General features: G+C 34.7%; 4 protein-coding genes across 4 annotated transcripts; all 4 read right to left on the bottom strand.

Annotated features, from left to right (window-relative positions):
• Nucleotides 1-5,204: 5,204 nt before the first annotated feature.
• On the bottom strand, nt 5,205-6,385 carry LOC108870126 (putative small ubiquitin-related modifier 8). The gene is made up of 2 exons (XM_033282843.1): nt 5,893-6,385; nt 5,205-5,739 (listed from the first exon to the last, which is right to left on the bottom strand). Exons 1-2 carry the CDS (start codon nt 5,971-5,973, stop codon nt 5,617-5,619), a joined length of 204 nt encoding a protein of 67 aa, XP_033138734.1. The 5' UTR covers nt 5,974-6,385; the 3' UTR covers nt 5,205-5,616.
• A 284-nt stretch (nt 6,386-6,669) lies between these two features.
• Nucleotides 6,670-8,473, bottom strand: LOC103845026 (protein NOI4). Its single transcript, XM_009121854.3, has 3 exons — nt 8,220-8,473; nt 7,096-7,296; nt 6,670-7,019 (listed from the first exon to the last, which is right to left on the bottom strand). The coding sequence occupies exons 1-3, from the start codon at nt 8,223-8,225 to the stop codon at nt 6,975-6,977; spliced, it is 252 nt and encodes an 83-aa protein (XP_009120102.1). The 5' UTR covers nt 8,226-8,473; the 3' UTR covers nt 6,670-6,974.
• Nucleotides 8,474-11,203: 2,730 nt separating this feature from the next.
• LOC103845025 (pentatricopeptide repeat-containing protein At5g55840) lies at nt 11,204-15,887 on the bottom strand. Its single transcript, XM_009121853.3, has 5 exons — nt 15,553-15,887; nt 12,140-15,459; nt 11,962-12,060; nt 11,689-11,868; nt 11,204-11,597 (listed from the first exon to the last, which is right to left on the bottom strand). Exons 1-2 carry the CDS (start codon nt 15,716-15,718, stop codon nt 12,230-12,232), a joined length of 3,396 nt encoding a protein of 1,131 aa, XP_009120101.1. The 5' UTR covers nt 15,719-15,887; the 3' UTR covers nt 11,204-11,597; nt 11,689-11,868; nt 11,962-12,060; nt 12,140-12,229.
• A 2,737-nt stretch (nt 15,888-18,624) lies between these two features.
• Nucleotides 18,625-21,124, bottom strand: LOC103845024 (probable L-type lectin-domain containing receptor kinase S.7). The gene has a single exon (XM_009121852.3). It carries the CDS (start codon nt 20,780-20,782, stop codon nt 18,785-18,787), a length of 1,998 nt encoding a protein of 665 aa, XP_009120100.1. The 5' UTR covers nt 20,783-21,124; the 3' UTR covers nt 18,625-18,784.
• Nucleotides 21,125-21,836: the final 712 nt, after the last annotated feature.

Genomic DNA, 21,836 nt, shown 5'->3' with positions numbered 1-21,836 from the left:
CGGATATAGTAAATAAATCTTGGATTTTTCATTCAAAGTTATTTCTCATTTCTCTAATTTTGGAATAAGAAAAAAAACAAACAAAAATGCTGTCTTTTTTTTTTTTAACCATTTTCCTTCGTTTATGATCTGTTCAAGCAGAGGAATGATCTTAATATACAGAGAAAAAGATTCAACCTTTAGATTACCCGTTACAGGCTCTTCCTTAAATTTCAATGGCGGTGGAAACAATGTCAGATACATCAACTTTGCTTCTAACGTCGGGAGTAAGCGGCCGCGTTAGAGCCCTCTTCTCCATGCGAGAGCTCAGGTGTCTCGTCACGATCATCCACGCGCTGATCCTCTTCATTCTCCTCCCGTTTCGCGTCGTCGTTTGGAGACGGAGGACTGGAGCGGTGGTCAGCAGAGACGAGAAACAGAAGCAGAAGGTCTGGTCTCCTCCGGTTACAAATATATGTAACTGGATTAGATTATTATTGTTAGATATAAAACGATGCTTCTTACATGGATTTGTTTTGGTGATCCGGGAGGGGTCGAATAATGAGATTTTGCAGACATATTTTGCAGACAGAACTAAGAAATGAGATTTACTTTTACAGAGAGACCATATATTGAGATATGAATTATATCAAATCTCTTTGGGTTTTTGCAGGAAAGAAAAAGAGTATTTGAACATTCTCGATTCTTTGCATTATTATCATTTTCTCTCTCTGTGCAACAGTGTCTTTAGATTTTTTGCATTAATATTATTTTTCTTTGTGCAACCATCTGTTCATCTCACGTGTAACATGTTGTTTAATTTACTTTTTTTTATAGTAATAGGGACACTTTTGGTATTACTTCAAAAAGCACAGTGCCTTTACCACCTACCTAATTTCCATCTCTTTTTTTGCTATCTAGTGTAATTTCCCTAATTTATATGCATATCATTAGAGTTCTGTGTTGATCGTGGATTCTTATCAAATATGAAAACATCGCATAAAATATTATATTACAAATTAAGTTCAGAAAAATTTAAATAATTACTTTATATCAATATTTTTGAGTATATATGTTGGACTTAGTCGGTTTCAGGATCTAGACTTTTAGGTAGGTTCAACATTAGGTTTTAGAGTATGAATATTTTTTTAACTAATTACGTCAAAAAAATTCTGATTTTATTTAAATCTGATTACATATTTCATAATAAAAATTATTTATATTAGAATGTTAAACATATTATAACCTGCACAAATTCAATAAAATTATCAAAACCATTACTAATCATCTAAAACTATATATATTTTACACAAATATGAATATATGATTATAAAAATAAAAATATGATGCAAAGAAAAACACAAAAGGCAATTCTCTCAAATATATATTTTTTAAGTTTTGTGTCACAAAAATAGACCTCAAAAAATAAAATGACCAAAATAGACTTTTTTATTTTGTAAATTTTAAAATTTTTAAAGTTTTTAAAATTTGAAATCATACCCCCAAAAGCCCACCGCTTAACTCTAAACCCTAAACCCTAAATTATTAACCCTAAACCCTAAATTCTAAACCATAAACCCAAAAACATACCTCTTAATAAAATATTTTGGTCATTTTGATCTTTAAAGGCTATATTTGTGACAAAAAAAAATTTATGTGTATCCTACAGAATCTCTCAAGCACAAATATGAAAATTAATTTTTTAAAAGAAATGTAAACAAAAAATATAGTTCCTCTTTAAGATTCCATTTAACTTTACACATTATTCCTTACAGAGCCTAGGGACCTATGTTCTTTGTTTTTTGTCAACGAGTAGGCTATGTTCTTAATCGAGTAGTATTTGCTACGAAATTAGTGGATTTAAAGTGTGTCAAATACAAAAAAGTTACAAGTTTTTTTTTTCTTTCTGAGAATTACAAAGCATATCATTATTCATATGGTATGGCCCAACTCGGATAATTTAAGTGAAAATTTAATTGAAAATTCAGAGAATTGCGTGGAGCTTGATGGGCAGATAACCATTTTGCCACGTGAGCTAGACGACATGTAAGGCTAAAAAATAGATCTAATTATATACATTTTGTTATATATATTGACTAGTCATAATGGGGGCCAAGGTCTCCAAGGATGATCATATTGACAATGATTTGTTCTTGTACCATTTTTTTTATGTATATCACATATAATTCGAAAAAACAACATATCCACCAATCTCCTTTGTACTATGAATTATTTTCTTTTGTAAACTTCCTTTGTATGAATTCTATATGAAAAAGCACATTCATCCATAAATTACTCCACAGTTATTAACTTGTTAACGTTGATCAGAATCCAACTTTTGTATTGATAGATAGATGAAAATAATTAAATAAATATAAATATTGTGTGAACCGTACTAATAACTAAGATAGTTCTGATAGCGCACAAAAGCTGAGCCCTCCTCCTGTCTGGTGGACAAGTGCGTCAATTTCATCTCCTTCTTCAAGGTCAAGCTGCAAACTCTTTTCTTTTCTCAATATATATATATAATATAGAGAGTAATTATTCATAAACAAAGATCAAATCTAGCTCATATCAATAATAAGTACCTCTTTGGGAGTTTGATTGGGTTTAATACGAACTAGATTTTGACCCGCACATTCGTGCAGATATTTTTCATCTTATGAATGTATACTTTTGATTTATTATAAATATTTTAAGTATATAATTTTAATTTTAGTGTTATATACATATTATTGTAGTAAATTGTATAATAGGTATATACCTATTATTGTAGTAAATTGTATACATGGTAGCATCCATCATATTATTTTAGTAAATTTTATTGATATAGAATATTTTTTGGATGTTATGATATTAATTTTTTTTTGTTATTAAATTAAGACTTCAAAATATTAGATTACTTTAATTTTTATAACATAGTTTGTTTTTCCGTGTTACATTTCAAGAAGTTATTCTTTATTATCTATGATTATACCTTTTGAAAAATTTAAAACATTATCATTTTAAGTTTGCATACTTATTTTTTTAAATTTTATATTTTGTCAAAATTGTTTGGAAAATTACACAACTATATTTGAGGTGGGAGATTATATGATTTTTGAAATTGTTTTGTTATTAAATAAATACATTATTTTATATAAATAATTTTAATTTCGGTAAGATTTTTATACATCTCTCAGAATATGTTTATAATTAATATAAATATTAAATTTATAATTAAAATTTGATTTGTCATTAATATTTTGAATGAATAATTAAAATTCTATAGTTTTCTAATAACATATTTTTAAATAGTATATGAACTAAAGGTTAGTTATAAACTATTACATTTTTGTATATTATTATTTTTTAAACAATATATTGTTGAGAGTTTCAAAGTAAAAAAATAAGTTGTTGTAGATATAATAGTTTAACCTATGTTAATGAATTTATGTTTATAAATTTATTTTTCTAAAAAATATAATATAGTTTACGAATTTAAATACATTTTGACGATGAGTGATAATTTATTTAAATGAAAATATTTTAAAAATAAAATAGATAAATTTACCCATATTTAATTCATATATTACTTCTATTTTAATATAATATATAATATAATTAAAATATATATAAAATAGTATAGAATTTTATTTCTTGTTTTATAATAAATTTTTAATTAACATTGAATTATAAAGTTATATTAGTATTTACGAAATTAATTAAGTGTTATTTTATAAAAATATTTAGAAGGTTGGTAAGATTTTGTTAGATTCTTTTTCAACATAATTTGTTATATTTAAAAATAAATTTATATTTATATTTGTTTTATTATTAATGTAAATAATAAAATATGTTAATTTTTAGAGGGTCCTAGTATGACTTGTTAAAAGTAGATAGAAAATAGAACTTTGTTTTAATATATTACTAGATTTTGACCCGCACGTTCGTGCGGATATTTTTTTCATTTTATAAATGCATTAGATATTATTACAAATATTTTAAATTTAAAATTTTCATTTTAGTATTATATATTATGTAATTCTATAATATTATTGTTTTATTTTTTATTCAGCATTATTCATATATAGTGTTTTTTAATACATTTTACTTTGTTATTAATGTTTATTTCTTACTAATATATTTTTGAGTTAGATACAATAAAATAACAATATGAAATAATCAAATAGAAAACCTCCTTCAAAATATGTTTTTCTTTAATTTATAAATTCTGTTATAATACATTTTTAAAAATTTAAAATTTATATTATAGAAAATAAATATGTTCAAGATAATTTATATTTGCATGCTCTCTTTAAAAAATATACTTTAACATATATTATTTTATTATTTTACAGAATTTAAGTAAAAAACATTTGTTTAAATATTATAGATCTATTATTTTAGTAAATTTTATTCATAGTAGCATCTATCATATTATTTTACTAAATTTTAATGTATTAAGATATTTTTTGGATGCTATGATATTAAGTTTTTTTTTTAATTATATTTTCAAAATATTCGATTGCTTTAATTTTTACAACATATATAGTTTATTTTTTTCCATGGTGCATTTCAAAAAGTTATTATTTATTATCTGTGATTTAATATTTTGTAAAATTTGAAATATTATCATTTTGAGTTTGAATATTTATTTTCAAAATTTATATTTTGTCAAGTAAACTTTGAAAAATTACAGTACTATATTTAAGTTTGGAAGATTACATTTTGAATTTTTTTTTGTTACTACATTAATACATTATTTTATAATAAAAAAATATTTAAATTTTTGGTGATATTTTCGAAATTTTCTCAACAGATTTTGTTATAATTAAGAAAACATTATAATTAAAATTTGATTTGAACTACTAAAATTTCATAGTTTTCTAATAACATATTTTTAAATAGTATATGAATTAAAGGTTATTATATAATATTATATCTTTTTATATAAACATTTTAAAAAATATATTGTCAAGAGTTTCAAAATAAATAAAAGATAATATATAGTTGTAGATATAAAAGTTTAACATATCTTAATAAAGTTATTTTTTGTATAAAAATATTATATAGTTCACGAATTTTAACTCATTTTAATGATGAGTGATAATTTATTTAAATGAAACAATTAAAAAATAAAATTTGTTAATTTACCTATTTAATATAATTTTATCATATTTAATTCTTATAGAACTTCTATTTTTATATAATACAGAATCTAATCATATAATTTATTAAAAAATATTATATAATTTTTATTTTCTTTTTTTATAAAAATTTTTAGTTAACATTGATTTATAACAATATTATATTATTGATTACGAAATTAATTAATATATTATTTTATAAAAATATTTAAATTTTAAGTAAGATTTTGTTAGATTCTTTCTCAACAGATTTTGTTATAATTTAAATTTATAGTTGGTTTATTATTAATGTAAGTAATCAAATATGTCATCTTAACTATTTCTGTAGGTGGTCCTACTATGACTTGCTAATGGTAGATAAAAATAGAACCCTAAATTAATAGATTAGATAGATATCCAAGGAACCAAACACATTTCTATATCCAAACACGTGCTATTCTAATGGAAGTCCAAAAATAAATGATAACTGGTAAATGGTAGATAAAAAATAGGACTCTATTTTAATAGATTAGATTCCATCGAAAAGAAAGACGAAGGCAGACATTTGTTTTCCAACTTTGTGGGAAAAGGCTTCCATCATCTTACGGAGCTCAACGTCCCTCTTAACCCGGAAGTACACATCTACATCATCCTGTTATATTTTATATACAACATTTTTAATTTTTTTGTTTAAATGTTAATATACACTCATTTGATCCATCTTTCAAAGCCGGTTACAATAATACATGTATCTAATGGTTCTAACATCTACATGTACGAGTAGTAATTATATATATTCAAGTACCTGACTTTTAACTTTGAGGGTAACATGGGACGACGGAACCGACGACGGAACCGACGACTTCTTCTTGTCAGATGCCGACATATCTTCACTTTCTTTCTTTCTTCGATGGTTGGATTTGCTCTCGACTCTTTAGATACATCCTTCATGCATTATGTACGTGTATATATATATATACACACACGGTATGCACAGAATAAATGAGAATAAAGATACAGATGAATCACATATATCAGTGAATTGATTGTAAACTAAACCTTTTAGATTTCTGTTCCCGTTTTTGACCTTTTTCTTGGGAATTGAGTACCACTCTTGATAGTGTTGATTGATCATCACAAATTTTTTTTTTTTTTTTGCTAAAAAGATCATCACAAAATTTGATGGACCCTTTTCTTTCTTTTTATCTTCACTTGGACCGCAAGAAGCAAAACTCAAATTTATTGCAACGATTTGATGAAAAATCTGCTCTTGGTAGAAAACGTTTCACGTCTTTTGTTTTATAAGATTCAGAGGATGAAGGCTTTAGCTTAATTACCCAGCATGAGCTAACCAAAAGCCCATAATCTACCCAAAATCCCATGTGTGTTGGATTCATGTCTGTGTTATATTCTGTGTGCGATTTTAAACAAAGGGTATGCAAAATTTTCACTCTAAGGCATCTACATATTTTAATGGCAAATGAATATAACATAATAATTGGTTTGATTTGGTGTAATAAAAAGGCAAAACACACAAGGAAAAAGACACCATAAAATTAAACCCAAAAACGACCCATGAGAATCATTACATACACAATTTTACTATGTTTTCTTTTCTTTTCCTTTCTGGTTTTCCAATAAAAGTGACAACACGATTTTACAACATTTTATATAGAAGAACAAACAACTTCAAAGAAGAAGAAGAAGGAATCATAATCGTGATACTAAAGGGGTGGCTCCAAACTCATCTTAGAAACTTTTTTTGTTGTTGTTGTTGTGGGTACTTCAAGAAAGACAATAAAACATAAAAAAGAACATTGCTTTATATGTCTAAGCAACGTGACTCTCTTTTTTTACGCGCAGCAAACAAATCCATCTTTGTGCCAATCAAGAGTCCACAGCAGGAGATTGCATGCAGCAGAGCCATTTTTTCTGAAACCAAAGAGACAGTATTGTGTGACGATGGATCGATAAAGAGAAGACTGACAAAGAAGAGGAAGAAACTTACAGGCTGAGGTTTACTAGGATCTCCTCCTCCTCCTCCTCCTCCGGACTTAGCATGACCTTCAGTGGATTTACCGGGTGATCCGGGTTTGCCACCTGTCTTTTTCTCATCCCTAGCTTTGTTGAATATCACTGTGAAGCCTTCAGCTGATGCTGGATCGTTCACATCCCATTCTCCAAACTTCGGCAAGGGACGACCTTTGTCCTGTTCCATGTGGTGAAACACAAAAAGGTGAAACCAAAACATCAAGAAAAGTAAGTTAAAAAATCTCAAACTCAATGTGTAACCTTTTGACCCAGTCAGATGAACTGTCAATGTAGATTCACATGTTGTTCAAGTGCATGACATTTCTACATTGAGAGTAAACTCTAAACTCTTGAAAAAGAAGAACAACATTCATTGATAAAGGATTACTAGTTAGCCTTTTCCCATTGTGTAAGCAACAGTCACAGGTGGGAGCAAACACAAAGGAGAAGAGACCAAAGATACGGAACAAGGAGTTAAGTAATGAAAAAGGTTTGTGTAATAGCCCAAACTAGTCAAAGTTTCCATTTTCTAGCCAACATTATACACCATAACTCAAAAAAGGGTACCAAAACTGACCATAAGAAAAGTTCAGCTTTAATATAAGCAAATACAAATTCACAAGGCATAAAAAGATCTTCTGCCTGCCCTAAAAAAAACATGTCACACACAATATTCACATGTCCAGAACTAATCTGAGAGAATTACAAAAACCAACTTCACCATAATTGATCTCAAATCCAAAATCAGAACCCATCAAAATCTAAGCTAAAAGAGAAATCACTGAGCTTGAATCTAAGCTTAAATCAATCAATAGAAGCCAAAGATCGAAACTTTAAAAGTGAAAAAAAAAGCGAGATCCAGGATAAGAGTTACCAGCAACAAGACAAAAACTCATCAGAATCATAAATATCACATCTATTTACCCAACACCATCGACGATTCCGACAAAACTGTTCAGCTGAAGGAACAGAGAAAAGCAAAAACAAAAAAAAAAACAAAAACCCTCCGATCAAAATGAAACACATCATCTAACTTAAGAAATGAAACTAAATTCTCTAAACTCTTCAAATCGAATACGAAGATAGAGATGTTAAACGTACCGACATGGCGTCTGCAGAGAGGAGGAAGATTTATCCCAAGAAAGATGGAACCGAACGATTCTGAGAAAAAAAAAAGAGGAGATGGAGCCGCCGAGAAAACCAATGAAAGTGAGAGAAAATACGATCGCAGGAGGAGAGAGAGAATCTGGGAGAAGAAGAAAAAAAAAGAGAAAGACTTTTCTTTTTCCTCTTTCTCTCTTTCTGATTTTTTTCAGATTTTTTTCTTTCTTTCTATACTTTTGTTTCCTTCTTCTTCTCTCTTTCTCTTTTTATATAAACGGAGTTAGTCCCAGTGACGCGACGTCTTTAGGTTTCTTAAACGGAAAGATGAGCTGGCTCTAACGGCTGTTAATTTTGAGCATATATGTTGGTTCAGACCGATGCAATAGCAAGTGATTTGCTGGCACTGTTTTGTTCCGTTTCCGTATCCTTTAATTTTTCAATAATCTTTTATTCGTAATTATTCTTCTTATCTTATATACAAATTTTCAAAACTATATGGATTATCAGCATATTTCATTTTTTTTCTGGAAAAGATTATAAGCATATTTGCCAAAGAATAAAATCAACAGACTTATCCTTTTTATATAAACATCACTTTTACAAGATTTCTGAAATGATTGTCAAAATAATGACACTAGTTGTTCATTGTACTAGAATTTATCAACTGGCCTATTTGTGTTGATAAAATATGATTACTTTATGTTAATTTTAATGGAAATGAGTAAATAATATTTTTGTTCCTAACAACGATTGTTATTTTGACAAAATTATACTTAAAATCCGCCATCAATCACCTACCCCTTAAAATTATATTTTGACAAAATTATACTTAATCCACTAGCTTTAGGTTTCTTGTATCGCTTTAGTTACATAAGCTATAACAATAAACTATACAGTATTTGGTATATTTTTATAATTATGTGTTTAGTAAAAGTTGTGACATGCATCCGTACGTTCCTTTGTTTATTCCTGAAGGGTTGCAACCAATTTCTGTACAATATTTGATATAAACGCAAATTGATATGAATGTCATAAACATTGTTAGAAGACTAACGGACAATCTATGGACAATCTATGGATTGATAAGCATATGCTAATATTAATATTAATTTGGATTGTTTGCCAAAGAAGAAAATCAATACGCTAATCCTTTTTTATATAAACATCATGAGTTTTACAAGATGTCAGAAATAATTTTGTCAAAATAATGACACTAGTTGTTCATTGCAGTAGAATTTATCAACTGGCCTATTTATGTTGATAAATATGATTACTTTATGTTAATTTTATGGAAATGAGTAAATAACTTTTTTGTTCCTAACAACGATTGTTATTTTGACAAAATTATACTCGATCCGCCACCAATCAGCTACCACTTAATCCACTAGCTTTAGGTTTCTTGTACATCTGTAGTTACATAAGCTACAACAATAAACTATACAGATTTGGTATATTTTAATAATTATCCCTTAGGTAATAAAAAAGAAGCAATGTAATAAATCCATTCACATTATAATAGACACGTGACAGTTTCACAATGATTTGATAATAATTATGCTAACGTGTTTACATTATAATCATAAATATGTTCACACTATATACTTTGCGTTTTAAAAAATATAAAACTCACATATATGGTTGCAATAAAACTCTGGATTTTTCGGTTCGAATAAAAATAGATAACGAATCAAAAGCCAAACTATATATATATTATTTTTATTGTTAACGGATAAAGTTGAGCAAAATATTCATAAATTTTGATTTGATTCGTTATCCGTTTTAGTTTCAAATTCGAAACTCTACGAAACAAATCAAATACTAAAATACAATATCCAAAAAGAAGTAAACCACAAATACCAATATTTTTAGGAATATATATATATAATTCGATATGTTATATGCATATATATACATATATGTAAAGAATTATATATATATGTTATATATATTATACTTTATATCAATTTTACAATATTTTTATGAATTTAATTTAGTATATTAGGTACTGAAATTTAAAAGGTTATATAATGTTTTATTTTTGTAATAAAATGTTATTATTAAATTTTCAATTATTTTTAAAATTTTATTTTATTTACGGATCAAATCGGATACTCTTTAAAATTCTAAAACATTTCGGATATCCGAATCACCGAATATCTAGGTGGCTAAAGATCGAATCGACAAGAATGCTTGCAAATACCCAGATATTTGATATGTGCTCACCCCTATTTACGGATACAATTTTATTTTCTTTATATGAAAAAATGACTAATGTCAAGGTTTTTTTATTTTAAATTAATTTTAATTTTATTTTTCATGTATTATTTTGAACAAAAATGTCATTTAATATTAATTAACAATCTCTTTATATACTTTTTACAAACACATACATGTGTACCTTGATGTGAGCACCTTCTAACTAAGTATTCACCACAACTGAAGTATCTAATTTTTTTGAAAATTGAAATATTTTTTTAATACTATTTTCACTACCGACCAAATTATAATGAAATGATTTTTCTTAATAATTTTCTTTTCTTTTTCTTAAACTATTATCTGTTTAAAAACTATAATATGAAAATATTGATTCGACATGACGACTATCTAAAATTTATAACATGAAAATAACAAATAATATTAAATTTTTGGTATTTACCGGAAAAAACTGAAAAATCAAACATTTTAACCGAAAAAAATAAAATTAATATTAATTTAATATTTTAGAAGATTAAAAATCAAAAAAAAAAAAATTTAAACCAAATCAATATCCAGATTAAATAGATTTAATATACTTTTATTAAAAATAACGAAACTAATAATCATATCTCGCGCAAGACGCGGATTATTACCTAGTGTGTTTAGTAAAGTTGTGACATTTTGTTTATTCCTGAAGGGTTGCAACCAATTTCTATACAATATTTGATATAAACGCAAATTGACATAGCATGTCATAAACATTGTTAGAAGACTAACGGACAATCTATGGACAATCTATGGATTGATAAGCATATGCTAATATTAATAAATAATATTTGTGTTACAGGCTCACGAGTGGTTCTGCAAAATGGAACAAATCCAGTGATGCAATCTGACGAACTGTTAGATTCTTGTCTGCATCAAGATCCATCAGACACCATCCTAACACAACAAACCAGTTCCTCTCGCTGTCTCTATTCCGACAATATATTCACCAAAAGATTCCTCAAAGAACACAGGAGAATAACCTTTTGCTTCTACCATTGTTTCTGCATTTCATTACCCATTTTCCATTTTGATTCATTATCTTAATGAGTCCAGACTGATTTACAGGTGAAGTTGCACATGAATTGCCACCACAGTTCCAGCTATTATTCAGAGTTTGTTCCTCTTCCTGCTCTGCAAAGAGAATAAAAAAACAAAAAAAGGTTCAAGAAATACCAAACAAATAAAGATCTTTAACACAAGTGGAGTAAAGACAGCAACACACCTGGAGTTTAAAGAAACTCAATTAAGACTTCTGATCTTTTTTTGGTATGGTTTTGAGTTGTATTTGTCAGAGAAAAAGGCCAATGAAGTCGACCCTTCACTGTTTGCTTGTCTTGTTCTGCATAACAGCACAAGTTCAAGTGCCTGAGCTTCTGGAACTGGTTGGCACTCACATCAAGAACTGTCAATGAACCAAGAGAAAACAAAAAGTCTAACTATGATTGCATACTTAATTGCTAACCAGAGAGGTCAATAACAACGTAAAGATGCATACTGTGAATCAGACAAAGCTCAATGAGCTTTTTAGCTGGTTCCTCTAGAGAACAATTACTCTGCACATCCAGCTCTTCACGGTGATAAACTGCAATTTCACCTGGTAAGCAGAAAACAAAATACACGAGAGCCGTAAATATGCAACCAAAGAGAAACAACCATAAGGATTTAGAACGAACCGTGTTACAGAGAAGCAGATGCCTTATTGCTAAAATTCCTTAGGGAAAGGGATCATATGATTTTACTCTTAAAACTTGTTCTTCTGATGTTTATCCCTTCTTGTGACTCTGCAAGGCCTTCAGCTTCTCCATGACCATTGTCAAGGTTGTGTGTGAATCTTGAGACGAGCTCAAGGATGTTATGAATCCTCTTGCAAGTAAATCTTCCATGATAATATCAGTCCCTGAGAATGCGGTACCTAGGGAAAGTATCCCACTGATGAGAGCTTTGTAAGTAGTCGCATTAGCTAAGAACCCATCTTGCTTCATCTCTTCATAGAGCTTAAACGCAGCTACCATATCACCTTTAGCACAAAGTCCAGTAATCAACACATTGTACGACACGAGATCAAGCTTCAGGCCACAGTTTCTCACGACGGCTCTCAATTCCAGAGCCTCTGTAACGTCACCGTTCTTGCAAAACATGTGCATTAGAGTAGTGAAACTAGCGATAGTCGGAACCAACTTCTTTTTCAGCATGGAACGAAGAAGCAGAGTAGCTTCTTCAGTCTTACCGCATTTTGCAAGCGCTCTCACCATTGCACTCTCAGCTACGTTAGCCGGACATGTCTTAAGCGTTATCATCTCATCATTCAGCATAAACGCAGTCTTTATATCTCCCACTCTGCAAAGACCGTTAAGCAGACCGATGTATTTGGTGCAATCAGGAGATAAACCTTGCTTCGACATAGCGTGCAGAACCATGCGAGATTCCTGGAATCTGTGGTTTCGGTTGAAGACGCTTACAACGGCGTCATAAGTAGTTTTGTCAAGAGAGATTCCTAGTAAGTTCATGACGTTAACTAGATCAAAAGCCTTGCTGATCTCTCCGTTTGCACAACATTTGGAGATTAGCATGTTGAACGTACTCCTATCAACTTCAAAACCTCGGCATATAAAGGCCTTCAAGATTTTAAGACCGATCTCCAACGCGTTGGACTCACACATCCCGAGAATAAGAGAATGGCATGTGAGCTTGTCAGGTAAAACGCCGTTCAGTATCATGGATCTATACAGCTTAAAGGTCGTTGGTATGTCTTTCCTCTTTGAGTACCCATGCAAGAGGATGTTGTAAGTAGTCAGACTAGGTTCCATTTCAGAAAGCAAGTCACTAGCCTTCTCTATTTTCCCCATCCTTGAGTAACCGTCGATCATTACGTTTGTTGTGACAGCATCAGGGGCAAGGCCAAGCTTCTCCATTTGCTCCCGGAAATGAAAAGCAGCTTCCCACTGACCAGCTTTGAACATACCATCCACAAAACATGTATACATCACCTCGTTGGGAAGTAAATTACCTCGAGCCTCAGCTTCCTTAGCAAAGAGTGTGGCAATAACAGTCTTCCCCTTCTTACACAACCCAGAGATTAGACTGGTATACGTATAACTGTCAGGTAGAACGCTTCGCTTCACCATCTCACCAAAAAGAGAGACAGCCTTGTCCAAGTTCCCTGATTTACACATTGCAGTGAGTAGTGTGTTGTACATTACAGTGTCAACAGCTGCAGGAACATCATGGAGGCTTCTCAGAAACTTCTCTGCCTCTTTCAAATGCCCACCTTTGCATAATCCCTTGAGAAGACCACCATATGTGAAGAAAGTTGGGTGATGACCTGCTTTGGTCATCTCATCAAATATAGAGAATGCTTTTAGCGCTTCACCGGAGCTTCCGTACTCGTTGATAAGACAATCAAAGCTAACTGCGTTAGGAAGAACCCCATCACTTGTCATGCAACGGATAAACTCTTCCGCCTCATCCGTTTTACCAGCTTTACATAGCGAAGAGACAAGTACATTGAACGTGAAATGGTCTGGAGTATGGCCCTCAAGGATCATAGCTTCATAAATTCTTAAAGCTTCCTCTAAGAATCCCATCCTGCAGTAATTGTATATCAGCGTTGAGTATATGATGCCATTTGGACTAAGACCAGCTCGGTAAATTCTACACACTATCTCCTTAACAGTTTCAAACCTCCCCACCTTGCAAAATCCATTTATAAGTGCTGAGTATGTGACGATATCAGGATCAACACCATCTCTGCTCATTTCGTTAAGCATCTCAACAGCTTCATCCAATAACCCATTCTTGCATAACCCATCAATCATTCCAGTGTATGTTATTCGCCCAACAGAGATTCCATTTCTCTTCATTCTCATGTAAAAGCCTCTCGCTAGATCAAACTCTGCATGCTTGCACAACCCATCTAAAATTACCCCATAGCTAACTTCAGTAGGAACAAGGCCTTGTGCTTCCATCATATAAAACATCTTCAGAGCCTCTTTAAAGTTTCCCTCACTGATGTATCCGTCAATCAAAGCATTGAAAGTAACATGATTCGGGGAAAGTCCAAAGGCTAACATCTCATCCAAAAGCTGACGAGCAATGAGAACCTTTCCTTCATTAGAAAAACCACTAATCAGCGTGTTGTACGTGACTTCATTAGGGTAAATCATCCTCTTCCTCATTTTCCTCAGCAACAAATAGCCTTTGGCACTTCTACTGTTTCTGCACAAATCGTGGATAATCATATTATACGTACACACATCAGCGTCAACCCCTTTCGACTTCATGTGATCTATAAGCTCCACAGCAGCTTTAAATCTCCCCTTTTTGCAATACCAATGGAGCACAGTGTTGTATGTAACTATCGTTGGTGGATAACCACTCTTCTCCATCTTTTCCATTAGATAACACGACTTTTTAAAGTTTCCTTCAGCACATAGCGCATTGATTAGGATATTGAAGGTAGCCACGTCAGGAAAAATCTTCCTCTTGAGCATTTCCTTCAAGAAAGACCAGACCGACACATCCCCATCACTCTTTACAATGGAACCTAGCATTGCATTACATGTATAAACAGAAGGGTTGAACCCGTAAAGACCCATCAAACGAAATACCTCCAGAGAATCTTGAATCCTTCCTTCTCTCATATACACTCGAATCAAGATGTCGAAAACAGCAGGGTTTGAGTTGCATAGCCTGTACGTGGCCATCAAAGCAGTAAACACAAAGCTTGGTTTATCACCCATCCAAGACAGCTCCTTCAAGATGTGTCTTGCGGGGTCGTACATTCTAGCTCTAACAAGTATATGCGTAGTGATACAAAACAGTTGAAGGAGATGGTCAGGCTCCAGACCTGGCTGCTTGACTACCCATTTGAGAAACTTCAAAGCTAGCTTCCCGTGAACTGGTCTAAGACGAGCCTGTCTGTAATCCATATGGTTCAGAGATCCCCAACGGTCGATTGTAAGAATGTTGTATATGCTCTTCTCCATATCAAGTCCTGTTTCCATAGAAACCCAAAAAGTTCAAATCTTTAGCAAAACCCATCAAAAATATTCAGGAAAAGATTGAGAATTCAGCAAAAGAAACTCACCAGTGACACCAAATGGTTCGTGAGAAGCATAATCATCTCGTTTCGACTGTTTTACGACGCCGGAAGAAAACCCTACTCGGGAGAAACATCCGAGTTTCGAGGAACCGAGACGCAATAAAGAGATTGCTTCGTTTCTGTGAGAAAATAAGCTCGAGAATCCGGACATGGCTGCTTCTTCTTACCGGTCAGTTCAGTTCAAAATGTTTCTCCTTCCTTCCTTCGCCTGTGTTTTTCGCCCCCGCCGGTGGCAAAAGCTGGAAACGTAGTTGGGCCAGTTATAAAGGCCCGTTTTGTATTAAATGGGCTTTTTGGTATAATCCCAAAACACGTGGGTTAATTTGACGTGGGTCCCCTAAAAGGATTTGGTGTAAACGAACGGTTGAGATTAAACGGCAGGAGCGTAGAGTAGGTGAGATGTCGATGACAACTTAAAAGTGTTGGCTTGTTCAATTAGGTGAAAGCAACTTCCGAGTCTCACGCCTCGCTTGTTCACGAGTAACACATTACACTATGCATTTCTTTATCATCCTCTAAGGAGTTTCCTTTTTTTTTTTTCCCAAATTGAAATTCATTCATAACTGAAATACGGTAGTTCATACATAAGCTGGCGGATAAAAGACATCCCCAGAAACAAGAGCCCACAGAACAGGCAGCTAGAACCCACACCGGGGCAACTTTCGATCACAACTTAAACAAGGCAAAGAAACTAGAAACCACACTAAGAAATAGCAAACTACAAACAACTACAGAGGAACATAAGACCAACCAGTGCAGAACACCTTCGAAGTAGCAGAAACCAATGATCTGGATATATCAATGCTGCCCACGGCACGCCATAAGATATCATCCACTTGTAGAACCCAAGACTCCACGTCTTCTCACACTGGATCTATCGCTGCCGCCTATGGCCTGCCAAACGATATCATCCCCACTCGTAACCAAGAACCAAGACTTCGCAACCCGACGAGAGAGATCGCTTCACGACCCATACAACTCTCGGATACGGCATGAACGCATTCTCTGGCGTCCACTCTACACCTAGAAGCCCACAGCAAACCTCCACACAACCAAGCTTCGACGATCGAATCCCATTACCCAGATAAGCAATACAACCCAAACCGACGAAAGATCACGGCACCCACCACAACCCAAAGAAAATTCTGCAACTGACAAAGTCAACCCCAAACCAAGAGACTAGGCCAGATTAAGATAGCCAAACCATTAAATTCTAAAAACACGGACAAGAGAATACAATCTAACCAGAAATGGGTTACCATCCTTCGGTTATCTAGCCATGATTATTCAAAAATGCCTAGTATTAGTCTCCTTAAAATCAGATTGGAACATCGGACCAACACTACTTCACCTTTGGGCGCAAGACCTGACTATAATCATCACCATCAGACTGAATGCTTCACTCATTAGCCATAAAAACAGAAAGACGGACTTCGACGGTAACACGTAAACCAGAACAAACATCGTCGGCTAACAATGGTGCGGTACAGTAACACCGGGGACAGATGGACCGCTACCGCCGGCCTAGGGATGAAGGACACCACCGCGATCCTCACCCACGTCCACTCCACCGGTAGCTTATTTCGACATGGTGAAACTCAACTCGCCATCCCGAGATCCACATGATACACGACCATTTCCGCCGACTGTCGCACCATCACTCCGTACGTCCCACCGTCCCTAAGGAAGGTGAAAACCAGGCAGAGGAGGGTCTCCACGGATTCACGCGCCACCGCCGGACCGGGAACTCCACAGATCTGAAAAAGTAAAACCAGAACCGTTGCTCCCGATAGTCCTAAAATCCGACCCGACTCAGTGAATCCTCCTTACACAGCTCGCCGGAATTCCAGAAACCGTCACCACCTTCTTCTTCCCCGTAGGGTTGAACCAGGAAGCTTCTTCAATTTTCAGAACACCGAGCATCTCACTGCAGGTTATGAACTTCACCAAGAGAGCAACAAGAAAACAAGATAGGGTTAAGAGGGGCCTCCGACGCCGGAATTGGTCACCGGCCGTCGGGGGAAAGCAACGGCGAGATTAAGGTTTTTTTCTTTGACCGCTTCTTGTACTGAGGAGTTTCCTTTCCTTAAACATTGCAACAAATAATTAAAATTAAATTGCACATTATATCATGTAACCTTGCAAACAAACAAACAAAGTCGGATTAATAACATTGTATTTTTTTTCTTCATGTGATATATCATGACGAGTCTTATGATTAGAAATGGGAAATTGGAGATATGGGTAATTTGTTGTATCCTAATAAAACTCTCAAACATCTATAAAAATGAAAACTGTAAAAGTTGAATATCAGATCAGTCGTAAAAGAAACAAAATAATTAATGTGAAAGCGAACGCGGTAGGAGAATCTCTAATTCTGTAGAAACTTCCAGTTTCATTACTGCAAGTAATCTCAGAGCCATTTTCAGCTTCCTTTTCTCATGGACCCACTATAGCCTGTCTCCGTCTTTTATCACTGGTTGTAAGTTACAACCAATAACCTCTCTCCCCCACTATAAATCAGAGTCATAGACTCGTAGCTCATAGACATAGACTCACCGTCACTCCTTACTTACGCAGCACGTCACACTTTCTTTCTTCTTCCTCCTTGAGAAGAAAGATGAGAAAATGTTGACAGAAGAAAGAGAGCACAAGCCGGGATTAGCAAATATAAAGTTTTGCCCTTGTCGGGAGTGTGCTCTCTTTACTTCTGTCACCATCATCATTCTGATGTTATGTGATCGTGTGAGCGTTAGTGGTGTGTATACATGACTTTCTTCAACAAGGTTTCTTCAGTATCAAAGAGGGTAAGTTACTTGGTGTTTTCTTCACTCACAGGCACAGCTTCTCTTTCCGTCAGGGATATGCAAACCAGACCGGTTTATTTTTCTTTCATCAGGCTACAGAAATGCTGACCACCAAGACCTATATATGTCTACAACTACTTCACACTCTTCTTCATCAACTTAAAACTAAGGTTTGTCATGTTTATTCCTCTGTACTCAACCATTTCAAATACCCTGATACTAATTTTTTTTTTTTTACTTGGCTCTTGAGTAATCTGTAAGAATAAACGAGCTTTTTGAACTGGATTCTGAGATGGAGTTTATATGAATACAAAAACCTAATCGTTCAATATAAACTCATTGAACCAAAGGCCACACATTTGTTACAAAAATCAAAACAAATTTCAAACGAAAGAAATTAAAAAGAACTTCTACACGATGCTGTCTCCATCATCTTTGGAAACAATATCATCAAGACTTATCAACCCAATAGAGAAAGATAGCGTTGGTTTCATCTTCGGAACCGGACTAGGCTCAACCTCATTGTTCAGTATCTGTAGCACACGTCTCATCGATGGTCTCTCATTACTATCCGGATGTGCACACTTAAGCCCAACAAGCAACAGCTTCTTCATCATCTCCTCATCGAACTCGCCTCTCAACCTCTCATCCACAGCATCAAGCACTCTTCCTTCACTGTGCAATCTCCAAACCCAATCCACCAAGTTGACAGTCTTTTGATTCTCCGGCTCCTTATCTATCGGCCTTCTCCCGCAAGCAATCTCTAAAATCACCACTCCGTAGCTAAACGCATCAGTCATCTCAGTCGCAGTCCCGTACTGGAGATACTCCGGTGCGAGATACCCCATCGTACCAGCTGTTAACGTCGAGATAGGGCTTTTATCGTGCTCAGTGAGCCTCGCCAGACCAAAATCTCCTAGCCTCGCGTTGAAGTTGATGTCTAGCATTATGTTGCTTGCCTTTATATCTCTGTGAACCACCTGCTGCTCACACTCATGGTGAAGATAAGACAAAGCCGAAGCCAAACCAATCGCTATGTTCAACCTATGCGACCAGTCAAGAGCCACAGCTCCAGTCTCCGACTCCTGATACAGAATCTTATCAAGACTCCCGTTAGGCATGAACTCGTAAACAAGAAGCAACTCTCCCTTCTCGTTACACCAACCCTGCAACTGAACAAGATTCTTGTGCCGCAAGCAAGCAATAATCGAAAGCTCAGCTAAAAACTCCGTCCTCCCTTCCGTCGAGTTATGCCTCGATCTCTTCACAGCAGAGATAGTTCCCGACGAAACAAACATAGCTCTGTACACATTCCCAAACGCTCCTCTCCCAATGACACGACTCGAGTGAAACCCTTTCGTGGCTGCGTAAAGCTCTCTGTAGCTAAACTCTCTAAGGCCTGTGATAAGCTCCGTCTTGAGCTCCTTCTCCGCTTTAACTCCTTTCAGCTTCTTCAACGTGAAGTAACCAAACACCAAGAGCGCTAAACAGAAGAAGACAGGACAAGAGATCCCAAGCCCAATCGCGAGACCGTGTCTTTGACGTCTTCCTCCACCCTTAGGTATAGCCACAGGAGCTACAGAGCTACCTGAAACGTTGTGAGGACGGTTAGATTTCGATCTAACCGGAACAAACCCGGACGTCTTGAAGCTCCAATTCTCGATGAGATGAATCTCAGTGCTCCCTTCCGTCGAACCGGAGAACCCTACGTACATCTCGCCGTTCAAGAACGGAGCAAGATCGATGTTTACAGATAAAATAGGCTTCTCTGGCTTCTTCGTTGTAGCTATAGGATCAGTGTAGCTCAAGAAGACGTTTAATAAACGCATATCGTTCTTGTAATCGATCCAAGACGTAATCGATTTTCCGGATTTGAGATCGATCGACGGATCCGACGTGGCGATCGAGTTCAAGCTATCGACGTCTAACCCGACGTGGTTCCCGCTCGGGTCGTTGAAGTTGGGATCGAGTTTGGTGTCGAATTCGATCGCGACGAAGCGGTTCTTCATGGGCTGGGAGGAGTTCACGAGGCCCAAGAACTCTCCGGGGCTTCCTAAGGTGTCGTTGTCGTGGGAGAGGAAGAAGGAGAGCCCGTCGCCGGAGGAGTCTGGGTTCACGTTTTGGACGGAGAAGGAGAAGTGTGTGGAGAAAGACGCCGTGGTGTTCGAGACTGGATCGTAGAAACGGATTGGTGTGTTGTAGATTACGGTTCCGGAGCTCGTGTCGGGTACGCCTAGCTCGCGTGTTAGTCCCACGACGCCGTTTCGGAGGTGGGAGTCGCCGAGGAACGTGAGGTTTCGGATGGTGAAGGATTTGAATGTGAAGTTTACGTTATCGGAGGAGACAAAGATTGGTTTGGCTATTGAGATAAAGAAGAAGAGAGCAAGAAGCTTTCTTGAAGAAGCCATTAGAGGGAGAGAGATAGTGTGGTGGGAAAATGGATTCGAATTGATATGATGAAGAAGATGAGGGTATGTTTGTAATTTTGCTGTAACAACGGTTATCAGGAAGGAACCTTATACGGCGTCGTATGTGGGTTCGTTAAGTCAGGTGTGAAAGAGTCGGAGGAGCGGGTCGGGTGGGGCCTGATAAGTGGACGCAAAAATCAAAACTGACCGTTTTAATGGCACATATATGGCGCCACCACGTGCATTAGAATACGATGGAATGTTATCTTTTTACTTCATTTAAATCCATTATTTATGTATCTGCCTGTCTCTATTAATAATGACAAGGTCAAATTTGACTCACCAACTATGGTTTGACTGTTTACTGTTTTTTTAACAGCATTTTAGACTCATCTTGGATCACAACATGCATCTCTCAGCAAACATATTTCACTAGTTAATCTTCATTTTTGAGTGTTTTGTGCAATAGTGAGTGCTAAAATAACCTATGACCATACTCTATAACTTTAGCTGCTTTACTTTAATATATAACAACGGATCGTGTGATACAAAAGTGGAGTATTCTAACATTAAACTAGTAGTGAGAGTTTGGTTATATCGAAAAGGTACAAATCTCTTGCTTTCAGCACCACCTGGCTCTTTCCACTAGGAGAATCCACGGAACCTAAGAATCTATATATAAATAGAAACTAGCCGTTAAGTATGAATGTGAACGTCAGTGGGATGACTGACTAATTGATTATTACATTACCCATTCAGTAATCCTTACAAAAGCATAAAGGAATCTTGGCAGATTCTAATATGATAATAATATAATGTGATACAATAGGTTAAGCAAGCACAAAGAGTGTGTATTCACAAGCTAACCTATGAACTTGGGCTGAAGCTATTAAGGTTTTTGTTCCCTCATTTCCTGCAAAAGAAAAGGAACTTGAACACAGAGTTGTACCGTCGCTGAGAAACTGAGTTTGGCTCCTCGTAGTTTATGCTGGTCAAAGAGATCTACTTGTTGCTTGACCTGCTCGATGACTCGCCTTTTCCTCTCAAAGATCTG

Source organism: Brassica rapa, chromosome A10 (genome assembly GCF_000309985.2).
Source record: "Brassica rapa cultivar Chiifu-401-42 chromosome A10, CAAS_Brap_v3.01, whole genome shotgun sequence".
NCBI lineage: Eukaryota > Viridiplantae > Streptophyta > Magnoliopsida > Brassicales > Brassicaceae > Brassica > Brassica rapa.
Note: the sequence above shows the minus strand (reverse complement) of the source record. Positions and strands in the feature narration are given on the sequence as shown.

What these genes read in the sequence shown, in the direction of transcription:
- LOC103845025 (XM_009121853.3), bottom strand. Translation starts at nt 15,718, where the DNA reads ATGTCCGGATTCTCGAGCTTATTTTCTCACAGAAACGAAGCAATCTCT. An exon ending in CGAACCATTTGGTGTCACTG is followed by an intron (nt 15,460 to 15,552) that starts GTGAGTTTCTTT and finishes CTATGGAAACAG; the next exon opens with GACTTGATATGGAGAAGAGC.
- LOC108870126 (XM_033282843.1), bottom strand. Translation starts at nt 5,973, where the DNA reads ATGTCGGCATCTGACAAGAAGAAGTCGTCGGTTCCGTCGTCGGTTCCG. An exon ending in CCCTCAAAGTTAAAAGTCAG is followed by an intron (nt 5,740 to 5,892) that starts GTACTTGAATAT and finishes AAAATATAACAG; the next exon opens with GATGATGTAGATGTGTACTT.
- LOC103845024 (XM_009121852.3), bottom strand. Translation starts at nt 20,782, where the DNA reads ATGGCTTCTTCAAGAAAGCTTCTTGCTCTCTTCTTCTTTATCTCAATA.
- LOC103845026 (XM_009121854.3), bottom strand. An exon ending in ATCCTAGTAAACCTCAGCCT is followed by an intron (nt 7,020 to 7,095) that starts GTAAGTTTCTTC and finishes CTTTGGTTTCAG; the next exon opens with AAAAAATGGCTCTGCTGCAT.